Source organism: Heterodontus francisci, chromosome 10 (genome assembly GCF_036365525.1).
Source record: "Heterodontus francisci isolate sHetFra1 chromosome 10, sHetFra1.hap1, whole genome shotgun sequence".
Taxonomy (NCBI): domain Eukaryota; kingdom Metazoa; phylum Chordata; class Chondrichthyes; order Heterodontiformes; family Heterodontidae; genus Heterodontus; species Heterodontus francisci.
This window is the reverse complement of record NC_090380.1, coordinates 36,542,449-36,569,612: the sequence shown is the minus strand read 5'-3', so window position 1 is coordinate 36,569,612 and position 27,164 is coordinate 36,542,449. Positions and strand designations below refer to the sequence as shown.

The following is a 27,164-nucleotide window of genomic DNA, read 5'->3' as shown; positions in this document are numbered from 1 at the left end:
TAGTCAGTTATCCCACTTATCAATTCCTATATCATGATAACGGACAGTAAAAACTTAGTCACCACCACTTATGACACTCAAACTTATAGTGGGTAACTGTCTATACCAGGCAATTAATGCTAACCATTTTCCTTCACCATAGAAGTCAATTGCTAAGGCGACACTGAATTAAGTACGCTGGCTATTTCAGGCAGACTTCGGTAATCACAAAGCTCCTCGTTGAGACGCGATTACCTTAATTGCTCAATCCTTTGGATTTACCGATTTAAAAAGCTTCACTGATTTCAGGCAATCTCAGGACTCCCAGCAGCTGTTCAATAAGCTCCTCGTCTCTCATTAAGGTATAATTACTTACATTTGATTCTATCTATCAGTCGCCAGCAGGAACCTATTAGGGTTTTACCCTCCACCTCCTATAACGGGCAAATTGCGTCAAACACCAATGGGCCTGCTATCGGAGGTGTGGACTGTACTGCCAATCACGAACAGTCAGCTCTCAAAATGCAATAAAAGAACAGTTAGCTAACACACTGTTCTTAACTGTCGACCAAATCTCTCATTGCCGTTAACTATCAGATCTCACACTGCCATTAATTATCACATCTCACCACTGCTGCTAACGACCAGCTAAATCTCACACTACCATCAATGTACCGTCAAATCTCATACTGCTATTAACATTCAGATCTTTCACTGTCAGATATCGCACTGTCGGTAATAAACAGTCAAATATTACATAACTTAATCATAAATCACATCTCATGCTGCCATTAATTAAAAGTCAGATCTCGCATTTGCTTTAACTGGCAGTCAAGACTGACCACGAGGTTCATATGAAATGTTAACTAGTTGGGCCAAATGGCCGGTTTCTGTACTGTAAATTCTATATAGAACTTTATACTGGAATCAACACAAACTACAAACTCAACTGACAATCAACAGTGCAACCTCCTGCTGCCATTAATGCACAAAAATTCGGTGGAAATTTACTGAACATTTTAATCAAATGCAGTTTATGTCTGCATGTTTTGTTGAATTTATCTAGATAAATTTTCATGTGTCCACCTTATAACATAGTCCATGCTTCTCAAACTGTTAAGCATACAAAACAATTACACTATATGCAGAACATGATTACATTTTTTCCTGCTAATTAACTTTAGGAACATAATTTAACTGATAAAATAAATAGTTTTATAAACTGAAAGTTAAGTTCATATTTTAGAAAATCTGGAACATATACATTTCAAACATTTGAGAATTATTTGACTAAAGTTTTTATTTAACTATCAAATTTCTTACTGCTTTCATTCTGTGTTAGTGCTACTGGAAGTGCACTACACTTGTTAGATTTTCTATGGGTAACTGGATACTGGAGGGGCGGGGGAAAGGGACATTTTCCAGCTGTCACACCAGTGTCAGCACTCCCAGATCAGATAAAGCAATACCAGATACAGAGTTAAGCCAACTGTACTGTCTCGTTAATACATTTAATCCCAGCCTCGGAAATTTATTGCTGTGAACACTTTTCACCTCCTATATCAGCTTTCTCTATGGCTTATCTGAAAGAGCTTGTCAGTTTAGTGTGCAATTAATGCTGAATTGTGGGGATTTAATGTTGTGGTCTAATGCCCCTGGGCACTAAGATGAGACTGTCTAAACGCATTTCAAGTAGACTCTTCCAGTCAGTTGAGAGACGGGATTGTTGTCATATCATCTCGGGTGGATTCAAAACACAGGTCCCAGAAGTAAAAGGAGAATTATGCGCCACTCACCAAATAAAGGGCTAATTTAATTTCCTATTCAGCAAGTCGAAAAGTACTATACACAGTAGTGTAATATATTAAAGATTCGGAGCTCAGCATACCCGGATATCACACTCCGGACACCACTCTTTGATACAATTGGAAAACACCTTTAAAAGACTGCTTCTAAACTGCAACCTACAACGACCAAGCACAGCTCAACAATCAACATTCCAAGTTTTCTCATCACACAACAGTAAAACTCTTGCGTGACCTCGGCTTCCGTTTTTAAAACAACGATTAGACTTTCTCGGCTGAAAAGTATCTAGTTCCACTTGTGCCGAATAAAACAGTGTAACCTGCTTGCATAAAATAACACATTATTTGAGTTACTGAGGTCATCACAAGTGTGTTGAATAAATCAGTTCAAATACATAAAGAACGTTAAATTCAAAGTTGACAATAATACCTATTCTTTCACACGCGTGAATTGCTAATCCTTTGAGTGATAGCTGAAGGGGTTTATTTTTGTGTAGGGCATCTTATTTGAATTTGCATCTCTTCGTAAAAAATATTGTGCGCCTGTAAAAACAGCCTGGGGTGGGGGGAACCTAAATTCAAGAGAAACTTCCATGTGCAGATAAACTCTCAAAGACAATAGCGGAACACTGCATGTGTAGACATGCTACTTGATCATAGATGCTGAAATATTGACAATTACATTTGTTTTATACACATGAACATATGTACACGTACCTCAATGGGCTGTCCTATTCCTGAAAAAAAAAACCCCGACTGCAGCATTGCATTTATCCACCCTGGCAATGCTACTTCTTGTCCAAAGGTGCAGTAACTCACCAAGGCTCCTTCAACAGCACCTTCCAAACCCGCGACCTCTACCACCTAGAAGGACAAAGGCAGCAGATGCATGGGAACACCATCAAGTTCCCTCCAAGCCACACACCATCCTGACTTGGAACTTCATCACCATTCATTCATTGGTCAAAATCATGGAACTCCCTTCCTAACAGCACTCTAGGTGTATCTACACCACTGGACTGCAGCAGTTCAAGAAGGTGGCTCACCAGCACCTTCTCAAGGGCAAATAGGGATGGGCAATAAATGATGGCCTAGCCAGCAATGCCCACATCGTAAAGAATTTAAAAAATGGTAAATTGGTCATTGCTACTTGCCCTGGTTGTTTTTGTTTTAACAAAATTCTTTATTAGCTGTTTAGAATTATTTTATACTGGAGAAAACCTTCAGGAAAATTTTGATCTAGTCACTTCATATAGTGACCGGATTAGTATTTTAATATATTAATCCTATCAAAAAACATACAAAATAATTTAAATAAAGGATGATTCGCCTGCCCCGTGGTCTGTTGTTTCTCCATTCTCATCTTCTCCATTTTCTATCCTGCTTTTTAATTATTTTAACTTTACTTCTATCTAATTTAACTCACTTTATATGTTCTGTACCTTTTCTGTTTAAATGAGGTAATTTTTGTTGCTTTATTTTGTGCTCATTTGGGAGCATTAAGCACCCTCGGGTCATATATGTAACTACAGTGTTTGGAGATTGTGTCTGAAGCCCCGAGCTAGGAGCACCAGTGTGACTTTTTATCATTTCCCAAGCCACTTATCCTGTGACCTCTTATTGAGACAGCCAGTTTAGTGCTGAAGTTGTTGTAGTTTTAAGTTGTTGACCCATCTACTGAGAGGACACAAACACATTTGACTTAGTAACCTTATAGCCAGTGAAACCTATCAGACTGGGTTAGGTTTAATGTAACTGAGTTCAAAGCTACTTGGCCCTATTTTTTTTAAAGAAACAGCCAAAAGTTTTAGGTATGTTAGAGTAATTCAGTGATATGAAGATGAAAGGCCAGGGTTTGACCCACTGCAGCACCCAATCTTTTTATTCAAAATAAAGTTTTAAATATTTGACTTACTTGTTTTCTGCACTGTGGTGTGATAAATGGTACCAGATGGTCAAGATTGCCTGTGGATTAATACCTTATTGCGAGTTGTCACCTTTGAGAAAAGTGGGGAGGGGAAGAAAAATACAAGGGATAAACAAAATACAAAAGAAAGAAGTTAGCTGATTTAATGGAGACCTAATGACTAGGTCAAACTTATGTACTGTAACCAGTCTGCTTCCTCAGTATTAATCATATCCTTATTAACATGGCATTATGCAGTGAATGTATTCTTTGGCGGTGTAGGTGGAATTATATAATAGGACTGTAGATGTGACTAAAACCAACCATTTAATGAATCTTAAAATGATCATGTTTTGAATAATCCAACCTAATCAAATCTAATTAAAAACATAAAAACGCTAAAGCATCTCCAAATTTGCATGATATTACCATTTCATTATATTAGTTTAGGTTTTCTTAGGATTTAGGCTGTGTAGAATACAACAGGGAGTATAATTTGCACACAGTATACATGAATATTAGAACAAGAGATTGGGAAGTCCAACTTGGTTAATAATGATAATTATACAGCTGAGAAAGTATTTAAACTCTACATTTGTGTAAGATATTTATTTAATTGATCAATACATGTTTGAGAATAAATGCTCGAAAATACAGCAACATTTAAAAAAAATCTATCTTCATTGTTTCTCTAAGCTTCAAGGGTTATTATCTTAACCTATTTGTAATCATTGTGTACTAAGTGTTACATGGAAGGACCAGGGAACAACAGTTTATACAAAGATAGACCTTTCGTTGCCAATGTTTAGCAGAACTCCCAAGATTGAGGCAAGCCGGTTATGATGTCTGCCATCAAAAGATTACATTTGTTCTATAACCCACCCATCTACAAGATGTTTGACATATGACCCACTTGCTTGAATTATGATTAAATATGCAGAACCTATTTGGCACTGCCAAACAAAAATCATGTCTGATATGCTTTCCCAAAGATCTTCCATGTGTTGGTGCAATAGTCTCAGAGTGGTCAAGCAATATGGCAGTTTGCCACTGCTGGAGCCAATTCCATTTGAAAACTGCTATCAAATAAAAGTAAAACCACTACAAATAAGCTATTATCTTGAGGTTCACTGCACTGGCACAAAGCCACAAGTATGTCATGTTTCACAATTATCATTTAATTAATCTCCATATATTAGCAATAATACTTAAGAAACTTTCATTTATATAGTAAGTTAACATCTAAACGTCTCAAAATGTCTATACAAAGAAATCCTTTTTGAATTGCAGTGACTATTATTATATAGACAAATCTTATCAGCCACCTTAGCATCATTAGTTTATGAACTACTGTCACATCAGAACCTAATTAACTTTTATTATGAGTTCCATATAATTTATTTGGAAACAGAAGTGTACAGTGCTGCACTGTCTAAATGTGATTGGAGATTTTGTTCATCACATTTGTGAATCAACGCCTGAAATGTTAATGTCAAGTCAAGCATTAGAAAAGTATAAATGACTTTTAAAAGGAATGGCTATAAATTGTGCTACATTAAAACAGTGAATAGCATGCATGCTGCTGATACTGCTGGAGGAATGCAGGTACTCAATATGTGAAGAATGTTATTACACACCCAACAGGACCATGGAAACCAGGAAGGGCTGATCCAAAATAGAGCACAATAAAGCTAGTAAATGATGTAGACCTGGTTCCCCTGGAATTAATACAATTATGTTCTATTGATGCAGAAGTTATCCTTTTTCTTATTTTAGGGACAAAATAATACACTTAAAGAGCTAGAATAACTCAAGTATATGTCAACAGTTCTCAGTGTGGTTTGGTACCAAAAAATAAAAAGAATTGAAAAGAAAAATGGGAAAGAAGAAAGAGGGTGTGTAATAAAGATCATTATTGATTGCATTGTTGTGGAACTTAGGATATACTGTGCTTATATCTTCAATTAAACTTAGATTCCCAAACAATTTATCTGCAAATGGAAACACAAACCTGATCAATGAGTACACATTTTAAAATAATTTCACATTTGTTTAGGACTACAGAGTGAATATATTTCTGCGGCAAACATGGAATGATCCACGATTAGCCTACCGTGAATACCCAGATAATTCTTTGGACTTGGACCCTTCCATGTTGGATTCCATCTGGAAGCCTGATTTGTTCTTTGCTAATGAAAAGGGCGCCAACTTTCATGAAGTGACAACGGATAACAAACTGCTTCGCATTTTTAAAAACGGAACAGTTTTGTACAGTATAAGGTAAGATTGGCTTTCTCATACCAGCTTCTATTATTTACTTGTAGTGTTGTACAGTTGGATGAAATCCTTTGACCAAGATTGTCTTAGACGGTGTCAGCTTCATAAACTACTCCAATGTTCTAAATTATATGGAAAATAGGGACACTTGGGGAAACTTTCAACTGTCAGCCTGAAAAATGGCCGAACTGTAGTTAAAAGTCTGGTGGGGACCTTTGCACCCATTTACCATCTATATTGTCTTTAAATGGGCGTTGAACAATACCACCCAAAACAGTTGGGTGGCTATATAGATATGCAAATCTAGGGTCTTATGTCTATTGTAGGATCCTGATTTCAACTGTCAAGGAAGAATGAATGAAACATGCATGGCGAGTAGCAATTACATTCCTCAAAGTGTTGAGAGGCCTAATCACAATACTTAAAGGGTATGCTTGAGGTGTCTCCCAAAAGGGAGGTGACACCAGCAGAAGCAGGAGTGGCTGCTTTCATCAATTTGGTGTAGTGCACAGATCAGGTCGGCAGTGGGTGGGAGAACCAATCCACCCACCTGATGATGTTGGTAAGAAGCCCGACCTGTTGTCATGGCTGGGCCTACTTTCGATGAAATTGGCGAGCCACCTATGTTAATTGCATTCCCTAATGGTAACTCACTGATTGGGGGATTGGAAAATCTGACGAGACTGCCATTACGTAAAAGAAGCCTGCACCTCTTAAAGGGGAGGCACACTTTCCAATGTTGCTTCCTGGCAATTGATTTTCTGAATCTGCTGACAAAATGACTTTGTTCAGGGCCCCAAGATATTCTAATGATGCCATGGAGGTGCTCATGGAGCAAATGAGTAGTAGGAAGGAGATCTCCTTCCCCTTTGATGAGTACTGGCCACCAAGGCAATTTTGCCAACAGTATGTAAAGAGGTAGCAGAGCACATCAGTGTTGCTAGCATTGTACCAGGGCCAGATAATTGTGAAGGAAGCAATTTGATGACCTCACCAGAACAGCCAAGGTATGGCTCATCTCTCTCTTAGTTTCTCAGTCCTGCCACTTCCTGGTTTGGCCCCAACATTAGCAATTCTCCCCTCTTCTTCCCATGCCTCTCCCCAAATCACAAGACATTGCACTGCACCTTCTTCTGCTTGCACTTTCATGCTCAGAACATGCTACTGCTCTCATAACTACTTTTCCCCTTTTCCCACACTTGCAACTTCTTCCTCTCATCATATACACTATGCTAAGCTGCCTCATACATATTCCAGAGTTTCTAACTGGACACATACCAACCTGCTTCCACTTTTCTTTGGCAGGAGCTCACATAGCACAGAAGGGACAGTGCAAGAACTGTCTTACTTCATTCCACATGCTCACATCCAATGGAGGAGACCATTATAGACCAACATAGCTGGCAGAGAAAGGACATAAAACCATTGAGCTGGTGAGGCCGAAGGCCAAGCACAGCATGGTATATGGGCATCTTGCCTTCCTTCTCTCTTTGAACTTAATTCAGTCACACACTCAACATGCCAACTTGGTGGTGTTATTGAGCTACTGCTCCTGCTGCTAGTACCAGCCCTTGACCTTGTCCCCTCTTACACATTGCAGTAGAGAACACTCTCGAAGAAGCATTATTACTTGCTTATGCTCTCCCTAACCCTGTCACCCACCTGCTGTAGAATTTCCTTAGAGTTATTTTCCAAAGCTACAGTAGTACAGTAGCATCTGCCAAATTTTATGACAGCAGGAAGTTTTCAGCAAGTGAGTTAGATGGGTCGGCACTGGATGATACATTGAGCGTAAGTGAGTAGGAGCAAGCGCACATGGAAATTACACCCTGGAAAACAAGCTCACTGGAGGGTTACTTATGCATTAGCTCTGCTGACCGATGCAGACTTCAGGGCTGGAATTTTTCGTTGGGTGGGAAGCCCTGTCCACTGGCCAAAACGTCGGTGGCAAGTCTGCCTCTGCCGGGCCTAGGGAGCCAGATGGGATTTTTCGCTCCTCGGACCTTTAATTAGTTTGGACGGGACTTCCACCTCCTTGAGGCAGGAAGTCCCAAATAATGGAGCTGCCGGCCAATCAGCGGGCTGGCAGCTCTTAGTCCCAGCAGCACCACCGGGAGCAGTCACCACTGCTGAGACTAAACCCAGCCATTGGAGGCAACAGGAAGGATGGCTTCGGAAAAAAGGTACTTTTTTAGGGCCACGCTGAGGTCAATTGGCCAGGCCCCGTCGAGGCAAGGGGGCTCATTTGGGAGGGGGGAGGTGTTGTGCGTTGGCGGTGCTTGGGACTTCAAGGGCGGCCCTCGGTGGAGCATAAGGTGCCCGTTCAGGAGGGTCCCCAACAGCCCGCAAGAAGGCCGCCTGGTTTCACCAGGTGGGCTTTTAGAGGCCTCAGCTGCTTGCCAGGCAAGGGTAAAATACCCACAGTGGTGGGTGGAGGCCCTTAAGTGTCACTTAATTGGCCTTGGGGCATGCGGGCGTTTTTCGCCGCCATTGCCCCGCGTAAAACTGCAGCGGGGGTGGGAGAAGGTCAGGTATGGCCCCCTCGCCATCTCCCACTCAATTTTACGCCCCCCCCTCCCCCGCCGCCACCAGCCTGCTCATTTGTGGGGGCGTAAATTTCCAGCCCAGGATTCCACCCTTTAAAAGAAGAATGCTTTCAATGCACTACCAATTGCACAATATATTGGATTACGCGCCAGGAGCCTACTGTAGCATGCTAGACAGTGTGGGGGAGTTCACTACCAACTTGTGTATGGTCCTGGTGCAAGGTATTGATGCTTTCCAGTCATCCACGGTCACCTAAATGAATGCTAAAGCTGGGCTCAGGCTCTGGCGATGGAAAGGGTCATCGACAATGCTATCAAGCGGCACTTGTTCAGCAATAACTGACGCTCAGTTTGGGTTACACCAGGGCCACTCAGCTCCTGACTTCATTACAGCCTTGGTCCAAACATGGACAAAAGAACTGAACTCCAGACCTAAGGTAAGAGTGACTGCTGTTGACATCAAGGCAGCATTTGATCGAGTATGGCATCAAGGAACCATATCAAAACTGGAGTGAATGGGAATCGGGGGAAAACTCTCCACTGGTTGGAGTCAAACCTAGCACAAAGGAAGATGGTTGTGGTTGTTGGAGGTCAATTATCTCAGTCCTAGGACATCATTGCAGGAGTTCCTCAGGGTAGTGTCCTAGGCCCAACCATCTTCAGCTGCTTCATCAATGACTTTCCCTCCATCATAAGGTCACAAGTGGGGATGTTCACAGCCCATGTCCAGATGCAGCAAGACCTGGACAACATCCAGGCTTGGGCTGATGTGTCAAGTAACATTAACACTGCACAAGTGCCAGGCCATGACCATCTCAAACAAGAGAGAATCCAACCATCTCCCTTGATGTTCAATGGCATTACCATCGCTGAATCCCCCATCATCAACATTGTGGCGGTTACCATTGACCTGGACTGAACTCGACCAGCTAGATAAATACCGTGGCTACAAGAGCAGGTCAAAGGCTAGGAATTCTGTGGTGAGTAACTCACCTCCTAACTCCCCAATGTCTGTCCACCATCTACAAGACACAAGTCAGGAGTGTGATAGAGTACTCTCCACTTGCCTGGGTGGCTGCAGCTCCAAAAACACTCAAGAAGCTTGACACCATCCAGGAAAAAGCAGCTTTCTTGATTGGCACCCCATCTACCACCTTCACCATTCACTCCCTCCACCATCCGTGCAAGTGGTAGCAGTGTGCATCATCTGCAAGATGCGTTGCAGCAACTCACCAAGGCTCCTTCGACAGAACCTTCCAGACCCGCGGTCTCTACCACCTAGAAGGACAAAGGCAGCATATGCTTGGGAACACCACCTACTGCATGTTCCCCTTCAAGCCACACACCATCCTGACTTGGAACTATATTGCCATTCCTTCACTGTCGCTGGGTCAAAATCCTGGAACTCCCATCCTAACAGCACTGTGAGTGTACCTACACCCCAAGAACTGCAGCAGTTCAAGAAGGCAGCTGACCACCACCTTCTCAAGTTCAATTAACGATTGGCAACAAATGCTGGCCTAGCCAGCGACACCCAAACCCCACGAACGAATAAAAAAAGATACTCATACTGGGGCCATGCGGATTCTGGGCTACACTATCTCCTTCACTTTGAACAAGGTGGCAAACTGAATGGAAAGGGGCTTCAATTGGCCACAGATCTTGAAGCTCAGTGGGAGAGCTGGGTCACAGCCTGGTATTGTTGCAGTCTTACAATGGGAAGGGAACATGTTAGTTGACATGAATAATAATGCTGGCCTTTGGCTGGATGCCATGTATTTGAGAGTGGAAGGACTGGCAGAAATGTTGGTCAGGGCTGTTGATGTAGAGCAATAGGATTTGCCAGCTGTAGAAGTCTTCAATGTGATGCTGTTGAGGAGTTCTGACTACAGGTAATTGTTGCACCTTTCAGCTTCCTTATCCTCATCTATGTCATCAGTGTTCTCTTGTTCATCAGGCTGAAGGTCCTCAACTTATGGTGGTTGCATGTGTTTTGCCCTCTGCAGAGCCAAGTTATGCAGCAAACCATTATCATAGTCGGCACTTTTTATAAACAGTATTGCAGGAAGACACCAGTGGAATTGTTGCTTGAGAACGCCAATGGTTTGCTCATTGAGGGCTTTCGGCAAGCCATGCATCTGATTGATAGAGTGGGCCCCTGAGAGGAGTCATGAGCCAAGTAGTGATTCCCAAGTAGCCAACCTCTTACTTGTTTTGCAGGGAGAAGGATTGGTCATGGAAGGTGGGGGGGACTGTGGGGAGGAGGAGGTGCAGTGGGGAAGAAGGATTAGGACAATATAAAAGCCTCCAGGAAAGCAGGCACAGATCTGCGTGAAGTGTTGCTGGTGATCATACAGCAGTTGTACATTAATGGAGTGCAAGCCCTTGTACTTCTTGAAGGCTGTAGGTTTGACAGTGGAGCCTGCTAAATGATATGTGTTCAGTCAAAAAGCATCTGGACATGCGGGAAGTCTAAAATCTGAGCAAATCCTAGACCACGCTGCTTCCACATCTCCATGAAAAACATAAAGAAATTGCTTTCGTTAGCAAACCTGGCTTCCTGATGTCTGCTGAGACTTAAAGAAGTTTAAGGATGCAGTGGCCTTGCCACAAAAGACAATGCTATGCTAACAGTGGTAGTTGGTTATTTGTCTGCTGCAGGTTCCTGACACACTGCCTGTTATAGAAGTGCAGGTATGTTGTGCTGAGTCTGTACACTGTGTTGAGGGCTTTGTATTACTACAAGCATATTTCCTTGTATTTGCTTTCCCTGTCACTGCAGCCCTGTGTGCTGCTCGTTTCTGATCGACCTCTGTCACCTCATCCAACTCTTGTCAGAGTGGAAATGCAATAAGGACCCCTGTGGTTAAAAAATACATTACCAAAAGCCTCTTAAGAGCTCAGGATGTTCTACAGGCACAACAAGCACTTGAAATTGTCTAAATAACAAAATCACTGTGTAATAGTCTCCAAAAACTTTCCAAAGTTTTACCCAAGAGTACAACAACAACTTGCATTTATATAGCACCTTTACTGTAATAAAACACACAAGGTGCTTCACAGGAGTGTGTTACAGGACAGGTAGTAAGGGGTGTGGCTGGTTCCCACTGTTTACCTCCCAACTGACCGCAATCGTGTTTTGTTAAAGATGGTAAGTTAGTTGGGGAGTGTTTTCGGGTGAAAATATAGACAAATGATATTTTTTTAATCTATGAGAAAACATAACTGTTTATTTTTACACAATTCCCGAAATGGTCGCAACCTCACTCACATTCACTCACACACGAATACATAATGTTACGACCAGGTGAGCAAGGAGTCTAGGGTTCCCTCTCAGCCTTCACCTGGTCTTACCTTAACAGGGTTTAATTTTTAAACACACCATTTTTTAGCTCCCCCTTAGTGAATCGTTATTCACCAACTTCCAATTATAAGACAAAGAAACTAGCCAAGCAGGTTTTCTTAGGTTTAAAGAAAAAAGGTTGAACTTTATTAAACTTAAACTCTAATTCAGTTAACGCCTACGGATACGCGACGCGCCCACGCTAGCATGCATACGTGATCCATACATGCAGATAGTGACAGAATAGAGCAGAAGAAATAAAGTGGAAAAGTTTGAGGCAATATCTGAAGATGGGTTTGGTTACTGTTTTTCAAGCTTACTGTAGAGTTCTTGATTGTAGGTAGGTCTTGCTTTTTGTTGGAGCCCAGTATTCTTCTTAAACCTAGTTTGATGTAGGAGATTTTTCTCTCTTGTGGTTCGTGTGTCTTCAGCGGGTCCAGAGGCTTGTGAGAAAGAGATGGGAGCAGACAGGAGAGGTATTCTCACTCCAGGAGCGAACAGTCTTTTCTGAGTTCAAACTCTCTGTGGCTAGTTCAAAAAATCCTGGACCAGCCAGTTAGTAATGTGGCCAGTTTAACCAGTTCTGGCTTTTGTGGTTTGTATCACCTTAGCAGTCTCTGGAATGCTCTTGCTTAAACCTTCAATGTCTGGTGATCAAAATCCATTGTGGGTTGAATGTGTCAGGGAATGGTCCTTTTGTCTCCACCAGCACTGGCTGTTAGTATGCAAATGTTTTTCAGCTAAGCAAGAGGCCAGAATTAGATGAGCACAGATATCTTGGAGGGTCATCGGGGTAGCGGAGATTACAGAGATAGGGAGGGGCGAGGCCATGGAGAGATTTGAACACAAGGATGAGAATTTTAAAATTGAGTTGTTGCTCGACCACAAGTAGCTGAGGATCTCTCAAGGTGCTGCTGGCAATGGTCATTCCCTGACTTGTGTTGCACATAGTTACGATCTCCTGAACTATACCACCCATGATTTGAGTTAAGGTTGAAGAAGTGGCGAAAGCAAAGTGGGTGGAGACAAAAATGGTGTCAGGTTACTGAGAAGGTAATATGCATCCGATTTACATATATTTATTGGGGACCAGTCTGTTTTAGGTGGAAGCTCAGGCTGCTTAAATTGAGAATGCCCCAAAAATCCAAATAAGCTGACCCCACCAGTATGTTGGCGATGTTTTACTGAGACGTTTGTTTAATTACCACCCTGTCTACACCTTAAACTGGAGCAGTTTTGAGACAAAAAAGCAACCCAAAATGTCTTCATACAATTCCTTTGTGCTGTTTTGTTTGCACCTTTACTAAATAATTAATAGGAGTAAGATCACACAACACAATGGACAAAACCCTTCAGGGGAATTTGATCAAAGATATGTACTAATAGACAATCTAATCTTACTTTAGCAACCTCCAGAAGTCTTTAGAGGCATAACCTGGATGTTGTGTGGCACAGAACACCATGAGTAAACTAGAATACTGATTTCTAATTAATGCATTATTGCCTTATTTTTGCAGCTTCATTAATGGCATAATTATACTAACAGTGCATTACCTCTTTATTGCTGTCTCCAAAATCATATTACTGCCAGCATCAGTATATTCTGTTAAATCTGTTCCTTTTGTTCCAAATTATCACAAAATGATGAATGCCCTTGAATATCTCCAGAGAGTTGCTGCAAATAAAGGCCATGATGTCTTTGAATGTTAGTTTTTCGTGAGACTCTTGCCACTGTCAAGTTGCTAAATGTCACTGTGGTAAATGAGTCCCAGAATATAGAAAGGTCATTATTTTCATAAAACCATTTGGTCACCTCCATTTTACTACCATTTATATTAAATTAATGATGGTGACATTAACAAGTCTCTGAATAGAACCTTGGATTAGTGACCATTTTCTCTTGTGGTCATTACATTCAGATCTGTGAATGTCAAGTAATCTCTAAAATTGAAGGGTACAACCATTTATAATGAATTAAAATCTTAGCTGGGCGATGTTGACAACTCACATTGCTGTTACTTGGTTAATATATAATAGAGGCATCTGCTTTGTAGTAAATATCTCACTGGTAACAGGCATTTCTATATTTTGGAGTATTGCCAGAATATACATCTGTTCATATTGCCTTCTTTATAGGCTTGCTTTTTATTTCAAAGCCAGTGACCATAAAACAAACCCAGCCCCAAATCCCAAGCATAACATTCCCAGTAATATACCTACACTTGATCAAAAGGCATATTGGTATTTTGATTACTCGTGTTTAAGTACTAATCAGTGCTTGTCATTAAATGCTTTCCATTTTAAGAGATTACATGGACAGTATTGGAGAGGAGAGGATTCTGTTGCATATGGTGTAACAGAGGTTCAAAGATTTTCTGTGCTTTTTGCACTCATTGGTATTCAGTCCAACATTGCCAGCTTCTCATCTCATTGAGAATCGCCAGAGCAAAAAGCCATCCTGCTCTTATGTTGTATTTATGAAATATTGTACTGCCTTTGTAAACTCTCTTATATAATGTTATTGTCAAGCCGGTGATAGACATGTCCAAAAGTGTGGATTATAAGTTCATTCACTATATCTACAGCCACAGTTTGCATTGTCAGTTATGCCACGCATTATTTGTCCATGTGAAGGGACTTCAGTTTTCATCAATGTGTTAGAACTGATATGTGCAATTGTCCGAGTGGAATTTAGACAAAATAAAAGCAAAATACTGCAGATGCTGAAAATCTGAAATAAAAACAAGAAATGTTGGAAATAGTCAGCAGGTCTGGCAGCATTTGTGAAGAGAGAAAGTTGAAGGGTCACTGATCTGAAACGTTAACTCTGCTTCTCTCTCCACAGATGCTGCCAGACCTGCTAAGTATTTCCAGCATTTCCTGTTTTTATTTGGAATTTAGACAAGTTGTACAAGGAGACCTCCAGGATCAACTTTAAACTTACACTTTGACTCATTTTAAAGTTAGCATAGAGCCAACTGTTTACATTAACATTTAACACAAAGCTTCATTTTCTTGGTAAAACAGCCAGCAGTATAATTAGGATCCACCAGCCCCATATCTCTCCAAACTGGTAATGGTCTCAAACTAATCCTGATGATATAGTGAACAAATTGATAGTTATTTTCTAATAGTGCAATTTTAGATTTGTTATATGCATTGACAGATGAATATGAAGAAACAGTTATGAAGAATTGGTTCTTGACTGATTTTTAAATAAATGCTGACTCGAAATACATTAGATATAGTGTATATTGTGTTTATTTCACACTTAAATATCTTTTGGATTGCTTTTCATACAGCTTCCCCCAAAAGGCTCAGTGGCTAAACACATTTCATGTTGCAGTGCTGATCCACGTAGATCAGGAGGCTCCCAGGTTCTTTAGCTGATCTGTGGTGAGTTAGCAGGTTTCTAATCTAGACCAGTGAACAGAGAGATCAGTTGAGGGTTCCAAGTCCAGATTGCAATCCAGTGATAGCTGCTGGAAAGCGGTGCACATGGGTGTTGCTGAACACAGAAATTGGGTGATGCCCTTCGTGACCACATAGCTGTCTGACCCTCTAATTTTACCTGTGAGAAACAGTCCTGGGTGAGGTGTTGCTGAACACAGAAATTGGGTGATGCCCTTCGTGACTACATAGCTGTCTGACCCTCTAATTTTACCTGTGAGAAACAGTCCTGGGTGAGGTGCCAATGATCTCCTACTATCTGTTGTGTTCTGTTGTGACATGAATCACTGCAGTGAAGAAGAGGAAGAACGTCAAAAAGAAAGCTTGAAATTATTTTTCTTAATTAAAAATCTCTCACGCAGTAACTTTTTCATTTGCGAGGAAGCATCAAATTTCCCTTTTCAAAGAGCACTTTTTAAGTACCTTCCCAAGCCACTTCACAGGAATGTTATTAAGCAAAATTTGACATTGAGCCATGTAAGTAGATATTCGTACAGGTGACCAAACGCTTGGTCAAAAAGGTAAGTTTTAAGGAAGGTCTGAAAGGATGAAGAAGGGGAAGAGAGGTGGAGCGGTTTAGGGAGTGAATTCCTGAGATTTGGGCATAACAGTTTAAGGCACAGCCGTCAATGGTGGGTTGTTTAAAATGGAAGATGTGAAGAGATCAAAATTAGAGGAATGCAGAGATCTCGGAGGGTTGTAGGTTAGAGGAGATTACAGACACAAAGAGATGCAAGGCCAGGGAAGGATTTGAACACAAAGATGAGAATTTTAAAATTGCAGCATTCGTGGATGGACAGCAAGACTTGGTGTGGGCAGCAAAGCTTGGATAAGCTCTACTTATTGTGCCTCACTTTTAATGAATATCCGTACAAAATACTTAACCCAGGGAACAACATAGGCAGTAGGACCAACATCTGTTTCTGTAAAAAAAGAAAATGACATGGTATTGTTTGAGTCTCTTTAGGCTACAGTAAAGCATAACAGAGCTTGACAGTAAATACCAGAAAAAGAACCAATGTTTTCATTGAATAATTAGCACCTTTGAACATGCCTTTGTTTTGTTTCCAGTTTGTTATGCTTTCTCGTAAATTCCACCAAGTGATAATGAAAATGTTAAACTGTTCTTTAAAAAAAGATCTGCTCAGTGAATTTTCTACTTATTGTGGTACAGAGAAAAGAGCTGAGGATTGGGCCACTTATATATCCCAAATATATACAGAAAATGCTGGATATATGCAGTAGGTCCATCAGCTTCCAAAAAGATGGGTTAGTATTTTGAGTGTAGCGTCTTAGTTAGAAGAGTTCTGATTAAGTTCTGCATTGGGAAAATTAGTACATTTTCACTTTTCAGATGCTAGGAGTCCTCCAATATATTTTTTAAAATAAAATTTTGGGATGCTTTTCCTCTTAATTTCTGCATAAGCACTCACACTTTCTCCTACTTCCCAATAATTTAATAGAACACAGTAGTTTGGAGCTTTCTCAGATTGCCCCAATAATCTCTCTTTAACATTGGCCTCAGAACAACATTAGGGCCAATTTGAACTTGGACCACCAGGTCGCGGCTCTAGGAGTGCTGCACTTACCACCCTGTTCTCTTGCTGATGAGACTTTGCGCAGGGCCTGTATATGGGTGGCCCAGGCATCTGCCTGAATTTGACAGGAGGCTCATTCAAGTATCCAGATTAGTTTCTTATGATGTCTCTAAGGCCCTGATGCAAATTTAGTGGTACCTACAGGCAGAGCATGTGCCACGCATGCTCTTCCCCGTTGTACTGGGCGATGAGTGGCCTAAGAGAGCACTGGTGGTATTCCAAGAACAGCCCAGAATTTTCTTTTGGTGTTATGTTTTTGTGGAGCCAGGAGAAATACTCCTGCTCCTCCTGGCTCGTAGTCACTCCCAGCCCGGGCTTGCCCATCATAGTGCTCACTTCCACCAACCGCCACGCCCCCCCGCCTCCCCTCCCACGAGCTCCCTGCAGCTGTCTTGGTGTCTAAGCGGCTAATATTGTGGTGGCTGGAGGCAGTGAGCTGAAGTGGGAGGCCCACTCAAGGTGTGCAGTTTGCTTGCGGAATGGCAAAGAGCCTCAGGCTTCTACATGGCTTGGGCCTCCCAGTGACAAGATCAGACCGATGTGCTCGGCCTGCTGCCCGTCCGTTCTCTACCAGCAGTTAAAATCGATCATATTGCCTTCTGAAACAGCAAGACATTTCCTTTCCTCATAGTTGACTACCCTACAACCTCTGTAGGTAAAATTGCATTAGAATCTTTATGAAAAAGTTAACTTCTGTGGCAATCTGATTTTCCATGTTCAGAAAATCTAATGGAGATTGCACTGAAATGTGTTAATGAGTCACAAAAGTCTTATTTGCTTCTGTGTGCTGTCATCACAGTGAAAATTATGCTCAGCCCTTCCTTCCCTAGAGACCAACGAAAATTGTCTTAAAATAATAGGTAATTCTGTACCATGATCTCAACTCCTGAAAGAATTGTCTTGAAATTAAATAAAATGTGTTTCACCTAGGGCACTTAACAATCAGCAAAAAATGACTATTTCTCTCCCCCACCCCCACAGTTTGTTGGAAACACTAATAATTAATGTCTTCACACCATGAGAGACAGAGGTAAAAGCAGAAGATGGACTTCAGTTTAAAAATCTGACTTCTGAGGCACTGCCAACACGAATCAGCAATGCTACAGGTCTATCCCTGATGAGCAGTCGCATTTTCACAAGGCTCCACACTGGTGGAGAAAACATGCAAAATTAACTCTTTGGTGTCTGGTTTGAAAATTTAAAATTTCTGGATCCACCATTCGAAATGAAATAGATGACAACTCCAGGTCTAAATTGCTGTATTATCCAGTCCTCTACATTGAAAAACATTACCTGATATGTTGCCTATTTTTTTTCAGGCTGACGCTAACATTATCCTGTCCAATGGATTTAAAAAACTTTCCAATGGATGTACAAACATGTACGATGCAGTTAGAGAGTTGTAAGTAACTAGATTACATGTGTATGTACACAAGGCTCATTTCAGCCTCTGGTGAACCATGTCTCCTAACGTAAGCATAATAATAAACATATTCATAAATCTTGCTAATCGTGTATGGCATCCATGCCATCTATTTCTAAGTCATGGATTATATGCCAAAGTCACCGACTGTATTTTGTTTTCATATTAAGTTTGAAAACTATAAATCTGCTGGTACATGAGCTCTAAGACATTATTATTTTCTTTGATTCTTATGGTAATTGTTATTACATATCAGTCAACAACAAGTGAACAGACCTAAATAAATTTCTCTTGTGCAGCCATCGTAATTCTACATCATACAAACGACCTCCAGTCCAGTCTGAGATTGTCCTTGACTTCACTATTAATGCAACATTTCAATTCAATGCCAATACAGCCTGCTTCTCTTCATCTTCATTAGGCTGATGGCAGTTTTGGCCTACCTCTGTCTCCAACCATTTCCATTGTATCCATGACCATATCCAACATTTTGAACACCCTCCATGCTCCAGATCCATGAAAACATGTCAACACTGGACATTGAAGGTACAGCTTCAGTAAGCCAGTCTTCACTACCATTGCTTTACTGTATATTTTTTAATGTGCCTCACCCATCTGGTTCACAATGTGTTTTTTTGATTTAATTGAATCTCGTGGAGTTCATTGATACCTTTGTGTTGGCCTGCAGTTGGATACACAATGAACGATTTGATTTTTGAGTGGCTGGAGAAAGGGCCGGTGCAGGTTGCAGATGGGCTGACCCTTCCACAGTTTCTTCTAAAGGACGAGAAGGAGCTAGGATATTGCACAAAGCATTATAATACAGGTAGGTCTGATTCATCATTAGAACAGTAGAAGCTATTACTGGAAACTTGCCTTGTGAGGGTAAGTATTAATCTGGTCAGCACGTATAATTAAATCATAAACCCTTTGTTGAAGGATTCTTCCTTTTGGTCATTGGAGCGAAATGATAAATCCATTCTTTAAAAAAATATTGATAGAAATATCAAACAGAGGAAATCTTCATCATGCAGATGGTGCTTCTGCTCATGGTGACCAGGAGAGTTCTTAGCTTTCTAGTAAGCAAGATGTTTCCTTTACTTAATATTTCCTGCTGTACAATTCAGCAGCCTCCATTAAAACTAGGGTGGATTTTGTGAATTAACACTCCCGGAACATGATGCGAGTGAGCATCAAATATTTGGGCACTAGATGCGTGCACTGCACATTTTACCATCCATTAAACTAAATGATCAGAAAATCATGACTTCCTTGCTTCAATTGTTGATATGCATTCTCATGGCATGAGAGCAATTGATCATCAAATCCAGTTGCTTTTCCTGCAAATGTTGTGGTTAAGCTACATCATTTATTGTCGTGTTGCTGGTTATCATTCCCTGGGGCTGAATTTTCCTCTACTATGCCCCCTGAAATGGCAGAAAAATGAGGGGGTGAGGCCTACTGCCACATTCCTACCCTGCTGCATGTAAACATTCCAGGTGGGCAGGAAGGCGAAATCTGATCTCCCATCCTTCATGTTACCTCTTGTTATTGCTGCCTGTCCAGGTTAATAAAGGTAATGCCCTAAAGTGGAGCAATTGAGAGAGAGAGTGAGAGAGAGAGCCTCGCAGAGGCCTCCTTTACTTTCGATCTGACCCAGCTACTTACTTGTATGGGTCTCTGTTGAGGTCTTCATCAGCTACAGCTCGTGGAATCTTTGGGGCTTATCTGCTCCTTTCGCCCCTCACTGCCTCTTGTGATGCTGCAGCACACCTGGAGTTTCCTCAGTAACACTGATGGGTTCCCACTTTGTAGCAGAAATCCTGTAGGGATCCCACTGTCCATGGGTACTGAGCAGCAAACCAGGAAAATGGGTCTGGACTGCAGCGTTGTCGGAGGCGTGGGTGGATGGCCCATCCGCTGGAGCCACCATTCTGAGGAAAATGAAGCTCCATATCTCCCAAGCTGATCATCACAATGCTTGCCCCTCAATTTATAACTCTTTCTCCATTCAGCTGTAGGTCAGTGTGTTTGGTAATGAGTACAGGGTAATTATACCTCCAGTATTCTAGTAATTCTGGTTATCTGGTTACCTTGCTATTCATGGGACTCATGTACAAATTGGCTGGTCTATTTGCTTACATAACAACAGTGACTGTACTTCAAAATTAATCTATTGGCTGTTAAGTGCTATGGAATGTTCTCATGATCTGTTAAGGAATTATGTAAATAAAAGTTTTTTTTTTATAATTAATGTTGCTGAACAACATTGCTAGCATTGACATTTGCAATAACACTCTAATAAATATTGCTTATTGAAAGTAGCTAAGGTACCTTCAGGGGTAGCATTGTCACACATACAAGGCAGAACAGATGCCCCCAGAAGCAGGTGACTCTCCAGGCAGTCTCTGGAAGCAAAGCCATCTCAGAGGCAAATATAAACAGATGCCTCCAACAGTGCTGGGTGCTGGTACCCACCATTTTTTCTAGGCAGGTACAGTTAAAGAGGTTTTACGACGATGGCCTGTATGGACCTTTTCCCAACAGTGGAAAAACACTTGGTCACAAACAGCGCATCCTTTGAGAATATAAACAGGGTGCATGTCAAAAAGCAGAAACTTCATTTAATTTTAGTGGAAACTGTTGCACTTTTTAAAAACTTATTCATTCATGGGATGGGGGCATTGCTGGAAATGCCAACATTTATTGTCCATCCCTAATTGCCCTCTAGAAGGTGGTGGTGAGCCGCCTTCTTGAACAATTGCATTCCTTATGGTGAAGGTACTCCCACTGTGCTATTAAATTATGAGTTCTAGGAATTTGAGCCAGTGATGATGATAGTTGACCTTTTGAATGTTGTTGGAGCTGCACTCATCCAGGCAGGTGGAGAGTATTCCATCACACTCCTGACTTATGCCTTGTCATGGTAGAAAGGCTTTGGAGGTTCAGGAGGTGAGTCAATCACCATAGAACTTCCAGCCTCTGACCTGTTCTTGTAGCTTCAGTATTTATATGGCTAGTCCAGTTAAGTTTCTGGTGATTCAGTGATAGTAATGCCATTGAATGACAAGGGGAGATGTCTAGATTCTCTCTTGGCAGAAACGATCATTGCCTGACACTTGTGTGGCGCAAATGTTACGTCATTTATCAACCCAAGCTTGAATGTAGTCCAGTTCTCACTGCATGAAGGCATGGACTGCTTCAGTATCTGAGAAGTCGTGAACGATGCTGAACTTTGTGCAATCATCAGCGAACATCCTCACTTCTGACCTTATGATGGAGGGGAGGTCATTGATGAAGCAGCTGAAGATGGTTGAGCCTAGGACATTACCCTAAGGAACTCCTGCAGTAATGTCCTGGGGCTTAGATGATTGGCCTCCAACAATCACAACCATCCTTTGTGCTGGGTATGACTCCAATTGATGGAGAGTTTTCCCCTGATCCCCATTGACTTCCATGTCACTAGGGCTTCTTGATGCCACACAGGGCCAAGTGCTGCCTTGATATCAAGGGAGGTCACTTTCACCTCACCTCTGAAATTCAGTTTTTTTGTCCATGTTTGGACCAAGGCTGCAATGAGGTCAGGAGCCGAATCATCATGATGGAGACTGAGCATCAGTGAACAGGTTATTGGTGAATAAGTGCCACTTGATAGCACTGTTGACGACACCTTCAATCACTTTGCAGATGATTGGAGAGTAGACTGATGGGACAGTAATTGGCTGGAATTAAAACAGGAAGTGCTGGAAATACTCAGCAGTATTTCATTTTTATTTTAGCGGTAATTGCCTGGCTTGGATTTGTCCCACTTTTTATGGACAGAACATACCTGGGCAATTTCCCACATTGTTGGGGAGGTGCCAGTGTTGTAACTGTACTGAAACAGCTTGGCAAGCAATTTGACTAGTTATAGAGCACAAGTCTTCCGCACTGCATCATTAGTGTATCATAAGAATTGTGTTTCTGATGTGTATGAGATACCCATATACATGTGTGTTTTCGTTTAGATCACTGTTCAGTAAAGCAAACTATATCACTGTATAAATCTTTTTTCCAATCTCAGCCCTCATAACGAATTAAAAATGTTTAAATCCATCTCTAATGCTGTGCTCATATAAAAATGATTCACACTCACCTGTCACCTGCTTTTTTATATATAGTAAATCATCTGAACTCTTAACACCAAATTAGTTCAAATGTATTTCAGTCCTTAGCTTGAGATGTAGATAAATTGACAGATTTGCTGGGTTTTGGCCCCACTGTACTTTTCCTCCTGCTAATCGTGTTCACCGTAGAGGGAGACATTTTAAGTGAAAATCTTTTCCCTTATGTTCATCATTCATTGGCTGCAAGGGGATGGGCTACCAGCCTCAATAGTGACAATTTAAATTTTCCCATGAACAGGCATAGCACAAAATGGGGCGACTTTGTCAGCCAGCAGGAAAAAAAACACGTCAGATTTATATCGCATTTCAGTTGAATCACACATCTAGTGGGTAATTTTAAACCACAAAAATGGGTGGGTTTGGGTAGGTAAAATACCAAAAATTTCAAACACGCCTTGAATCCCCTCCAATTCCAGTTTTAATGGAGGTGAGACAAGGCAGGGGCAACTAACCTGCTCTCAGACAGCGCATCGGCCATTGAAACCTTTTAAGGAGGCTGCATGTCTTCATTTTAACAAGGTTCCTATATTTAATTGCTATTGTCCCCAATCCTGGCCTTGGGAAATCTGGCAAGTAAAAGGCATCGAGAGGGTTGGATGCATAAGGTGCAGCTTGTGGGCCAGGAGGAACAGGACTGTTTCCTCCAGATGCAGCAAGCTAACCCTGTAAAACACCCCCCATAATCTGTATGACTCTCACCGCTCAACCACCATCACCGACCCCCCCCCCACCCCCTCACCTGCGATCTCCCCCTGCGATCTGTTACCTTCCCCAGCTGACCTTCCCGCTCCATGATCACTGACCCCAACACCCTTACCCATTCTCTACCTCCTCCCCTGTGCAATCTCTCCCCTGCAACACCATTAAATCCAACTGCTCCTTGTGCCACATTCTTCCATGTTTGAAAGGCAGCCAAGCCGGACTATCAGGTTGGCCACCCAGTGGGGAACATGGGAAAAGAATTTCAAACACACACTAGAGTTAAAACTTGATAGTGTTTGGGGAAACCCGCACCCCTGGGTTTCCTACCATAAGTCCTCTCCCCTGCTCCAGTAAATGCTGAGGAAATATTCTCTATACTAAGTGGGGACCAGACTAATACACTCAGTATCATTATTGGACAATTAGGACTTGTATTTTATGCCTTTTCACAGCCAGAAAATTGATGCCAGTGGACAAGTTATAAATGCATCTACCCTCTTCTAGCTAAACAAAAATCATTCTGTGAGCAGCACATTTTATTGGCTTATATCAAAAGCCTGTTGTTTATTGCATAAGTTAACTATAGCATTCAAAATCATGTGTACTTTATAGCTTCTACAGTTCTTTGTTACTCAAAGCATTTATGTTTGGCCTTCAGTTAGCCTACTAACTGATTCTTCATGTTTGCTCACCCATACATTGCCAGATCTATCACAACAATGAAAGAGAACTATATGAATCTAAATGCCATATGCACCTAAATGTTATGAAAGTAATTGCCGTACCATGACTGGTGGCTTTCAGTCATCATTTTGTTGTTGTGAATCATGCTTTAAATTGCTGGTTAGGGAAAGGGAACAGTCATTTTGTGTGAAACTACTCCTGTCATGACAATGTAAAATTCTGTTTTACTGACAGTACAAATGGAAAGAGTGGGTTACGAACCACCTTAAAAACAAAGGACAAAAGAGATAATGATCGTATCCAAAAAGCTGACAGGTCCAGATATCAGCTTTGTTCAATGTGAAGACGAGGAGTTATACTGAAAATGTAGTGGGATGCGGGCTTGTTATAATACAAACTGCAGGTATAACATAAAAGCACAGTTGACATTACTTGTGGATTTAAAACTTCCTGAAAGGAATTGTGCATGCTGAAGGCATGAGATTTATTTTTGATGGGGGGATGGGATGGACAATTGGAGGGAGCCGGTGGCCCTGATGTCTGGGATCGGGGGTCGGGACCGGGGGAGCGGAAGATGGTGATTTAGGATCAGTGGGCTGGAGTCCGTCATTGGAGTCTTGGCCAAGGTCGGGGCCAGGGTGGGTGGAGGAGTTTGGTTGGATCAGGGATCAGACCAGCTGTGATGGGTGGTTGGGAGCACTGATTGATTCCTTTAATATGGGGTCAGGAGTAGCAGAGCTCCACATTCAGGTAAATTGCTTACCTTCTCGGTTGGCATGCAATCCCTAGGACTGATTTCCCTGCGTTCGGCTTTTGATGGTGCTGCTGCCTCAGGGCAAACTAGTGTTGGAGCATATGCAAAAATGCTAACACCTGCTTCAGACGTGGGTAAAGGACTTGTTTGTCCTTACCCAACATGGCGGTCAGTGCATTTCCTGTCGGAAGTTCTCCCCAGAGTCCTTGCCAATATTTATCCCTCAACCAACATCACAAAAACAGATTATATTGTTATTGTCTCTTTGCTGTTTGTAGAAATTTGCTATGCAGAAATTGCTGCATTTCCTACAATACAACAGTGACTGCACTTCAAAAGCCTTTAAATTGGCTGTAAAGCACTTTGGGACATTCTAAGGTTGTGAAAGGTGCTATATAAACGCAAGTCCTTTTTCTTTATTGTAGTACTTCTACCCTGCATTCTTCAAAGTAATTGTATTGCACGTACTTCTGTCCTGTGGGATACTAACACTTGTCAAACCTGTACCTTGCGACCTGTGGCGCACTCATACATTTGCCCTGTTTTAATAGTTGCACTGGTAGGAACATAGGAAAGTACAGGAATGGAAAATACTGCAGTGCATCTGACTGGTCCCAAAACTAATACCTTTCCATCGCCAACACCCTAAAATACCTACCTAATTTTCCCTTAAATTCTTCTTCACTCTCTGCCTCCACTGCCTCCCTGGTAGTTCATCCTACACGTTTACCATCTCAGCGTTAAAGCAGTTAAATATAAACTAGCTGTGCAGCTTCCAGAATCTAAGCTTGAGCCATGTCCCCTGGCTCTAGAGTTTGTCACAATTTCGAACATATTACTGGAGTTCAAATTACATATTTCCTTAAAGATCTTGAATACTTTGATAATACCTCTGATAGGTATTATATACTCCGATAAGTACCTGTACTTTATGTCCTGCAAATTACTTGAAACTGTATTGCCATTTATTTATTTAGAGATGCAGCACTGAAACAGGCCCTTCAGCCCACCGAGTCTGTGCCAACCAACAACCACCCATTTATACTAACCCTACAGTAATCCCATATTCCCTACCACCTACCTACACTAGGGGCAATTTACAATGGCCAATTTACCTATCACCTGCAAGTCTTTGGCCGTGGGAGGAAACCAGAGCACCCGGTGAAAACCCACGCGGTCACAGGGAGAACTTGCAAACTCCGCACAGGCAGTACCCAGAATCGAACCTGGGTCCCTGGAGCTGTGAGGCCATTGTGCCGCCAGTTGCTGGGTCAAAATCCTGGAATTCCCTTCTGAACAGCATTGAGGGTGTACCTACACTACTGGACTGCAGCCATTCAAGAAGGCTGCTCACCATCACTTCTCAAGGTCAATTAGAGATGGGCAACCAATGCTGGCCTTGTCAGCAATGCTTACATCCCATCAAAGAATAAAAAAAATGGTTTTCCTCTCCTAGACATCCTTGTCTACTGCTTGTGACCATCAGATCTGTTCTGTAGTGATGGGAATGCCAACATTGTACAGCACTGTTGCTGAATACTCTACAGCAGGAATTTCGATGGCTTTCTGTGACAACCACTCCCAGGCCTCGTTGTTGGTGCTGTTCCATTGCTCAACCCACTGTGTGGCAATTATAGTGCGCAGTTTACTCATAAAACTTGCAGCACCCCACAATTTTTGGCAAGGAAGAGATACCTATGAGTTGTGAATTGCTACAAACTGCTGGACGATTTGCACTATTAGCCTCACTAAACAGGACCTTGCCATCAATCTTCTGTGAGTTCCAAGAATTTGTTGCATTTGCGCTGTTAAAATGAATTAAATTCACTGCAGACAGTTAGGGCTGGTACTGAACAATGTAAGGACCCTTTTAATAATGAGATTTATGTTCCTGCAATGCCACAATCTCTCCTTCCCAGAAAGAGAACAATTGAAACTCATTCCCTGCAGGTAGTAAATTGTTCCAAGAGGTTTTTAAAATGAAACATTTATTCAGCCTGCATGCAAACATTTTTGAGCTGAGGGGCACAGGAAAAATAAAATCTAACAAACAGGGAATACTGTGAGATCTGGACCTTGTGTTTATAAACCCAATGAATACTTCAAAGTAAAAGCAAAATACTGCAGATGCTGGAAACCTGAAATAAAAACAGAAAGTGCTGGAATTGCTCAGCAGGTTAGGCAGCATCTGTGGAGCGAGAAACAGAGTTAATGTTTCAGGTCTGTGACCTTTCATCAGAACTGGCAAAAGTCTTTTAACTTGCATTGAGATAGAATTGACAAACTATTGATACAAATTGTTCATTATGATGGAGAGTCCTAAAACCGGGGGACCCAATCCAAAATCATAAAGGTTCTAGACAGAGTAGATAGAGAGAAACCGTTCCCATTGGGAAAAGGGTCGAGAACCAGAAGACACCAATTTAAGGTGGTTGGCCAAAGAATCAGAGGTGACATGAAGAAAAACTTTTTATGCAGCAAGTGGTTAGGATCTGGAATGCTCTACCCGAGAGTGTGGTGGAGGCAGATTT

General features: G+C 41.7%; 1 protein-coding gene across 4 annotated transcripts in view; it reads left to right on the top strand.

Moving 5' to 3' along the window:
• Nucleotides 1-27,164, top strand: part of glra2 (glycine receptor, alpha 2) — a 215,694-nt gene that overhangs the window by 70,170 nt on the left and 118,360 nt on the right. For all 4 annotated transcript variants that reach the window (XM_068039864.1, XM_068039861.1, XM_068039865.1 and 1 more), the window contains 3 exons: nt 5,747-5,970; nt 18,224-18,306; nt 19,016-19,153. In XM_068039864.1, coding sequence (XP_067895965.1) covers nt 5,747-5,970; nt 18,224-18,306; nt 19,016-19,153 — 445 coding nt within the window. The remainder of the gene's footprint in view (nt 1-5,746; nt 5,971-18,223; nt 18,307-19,015; nt 19,154-27,164) is intronic.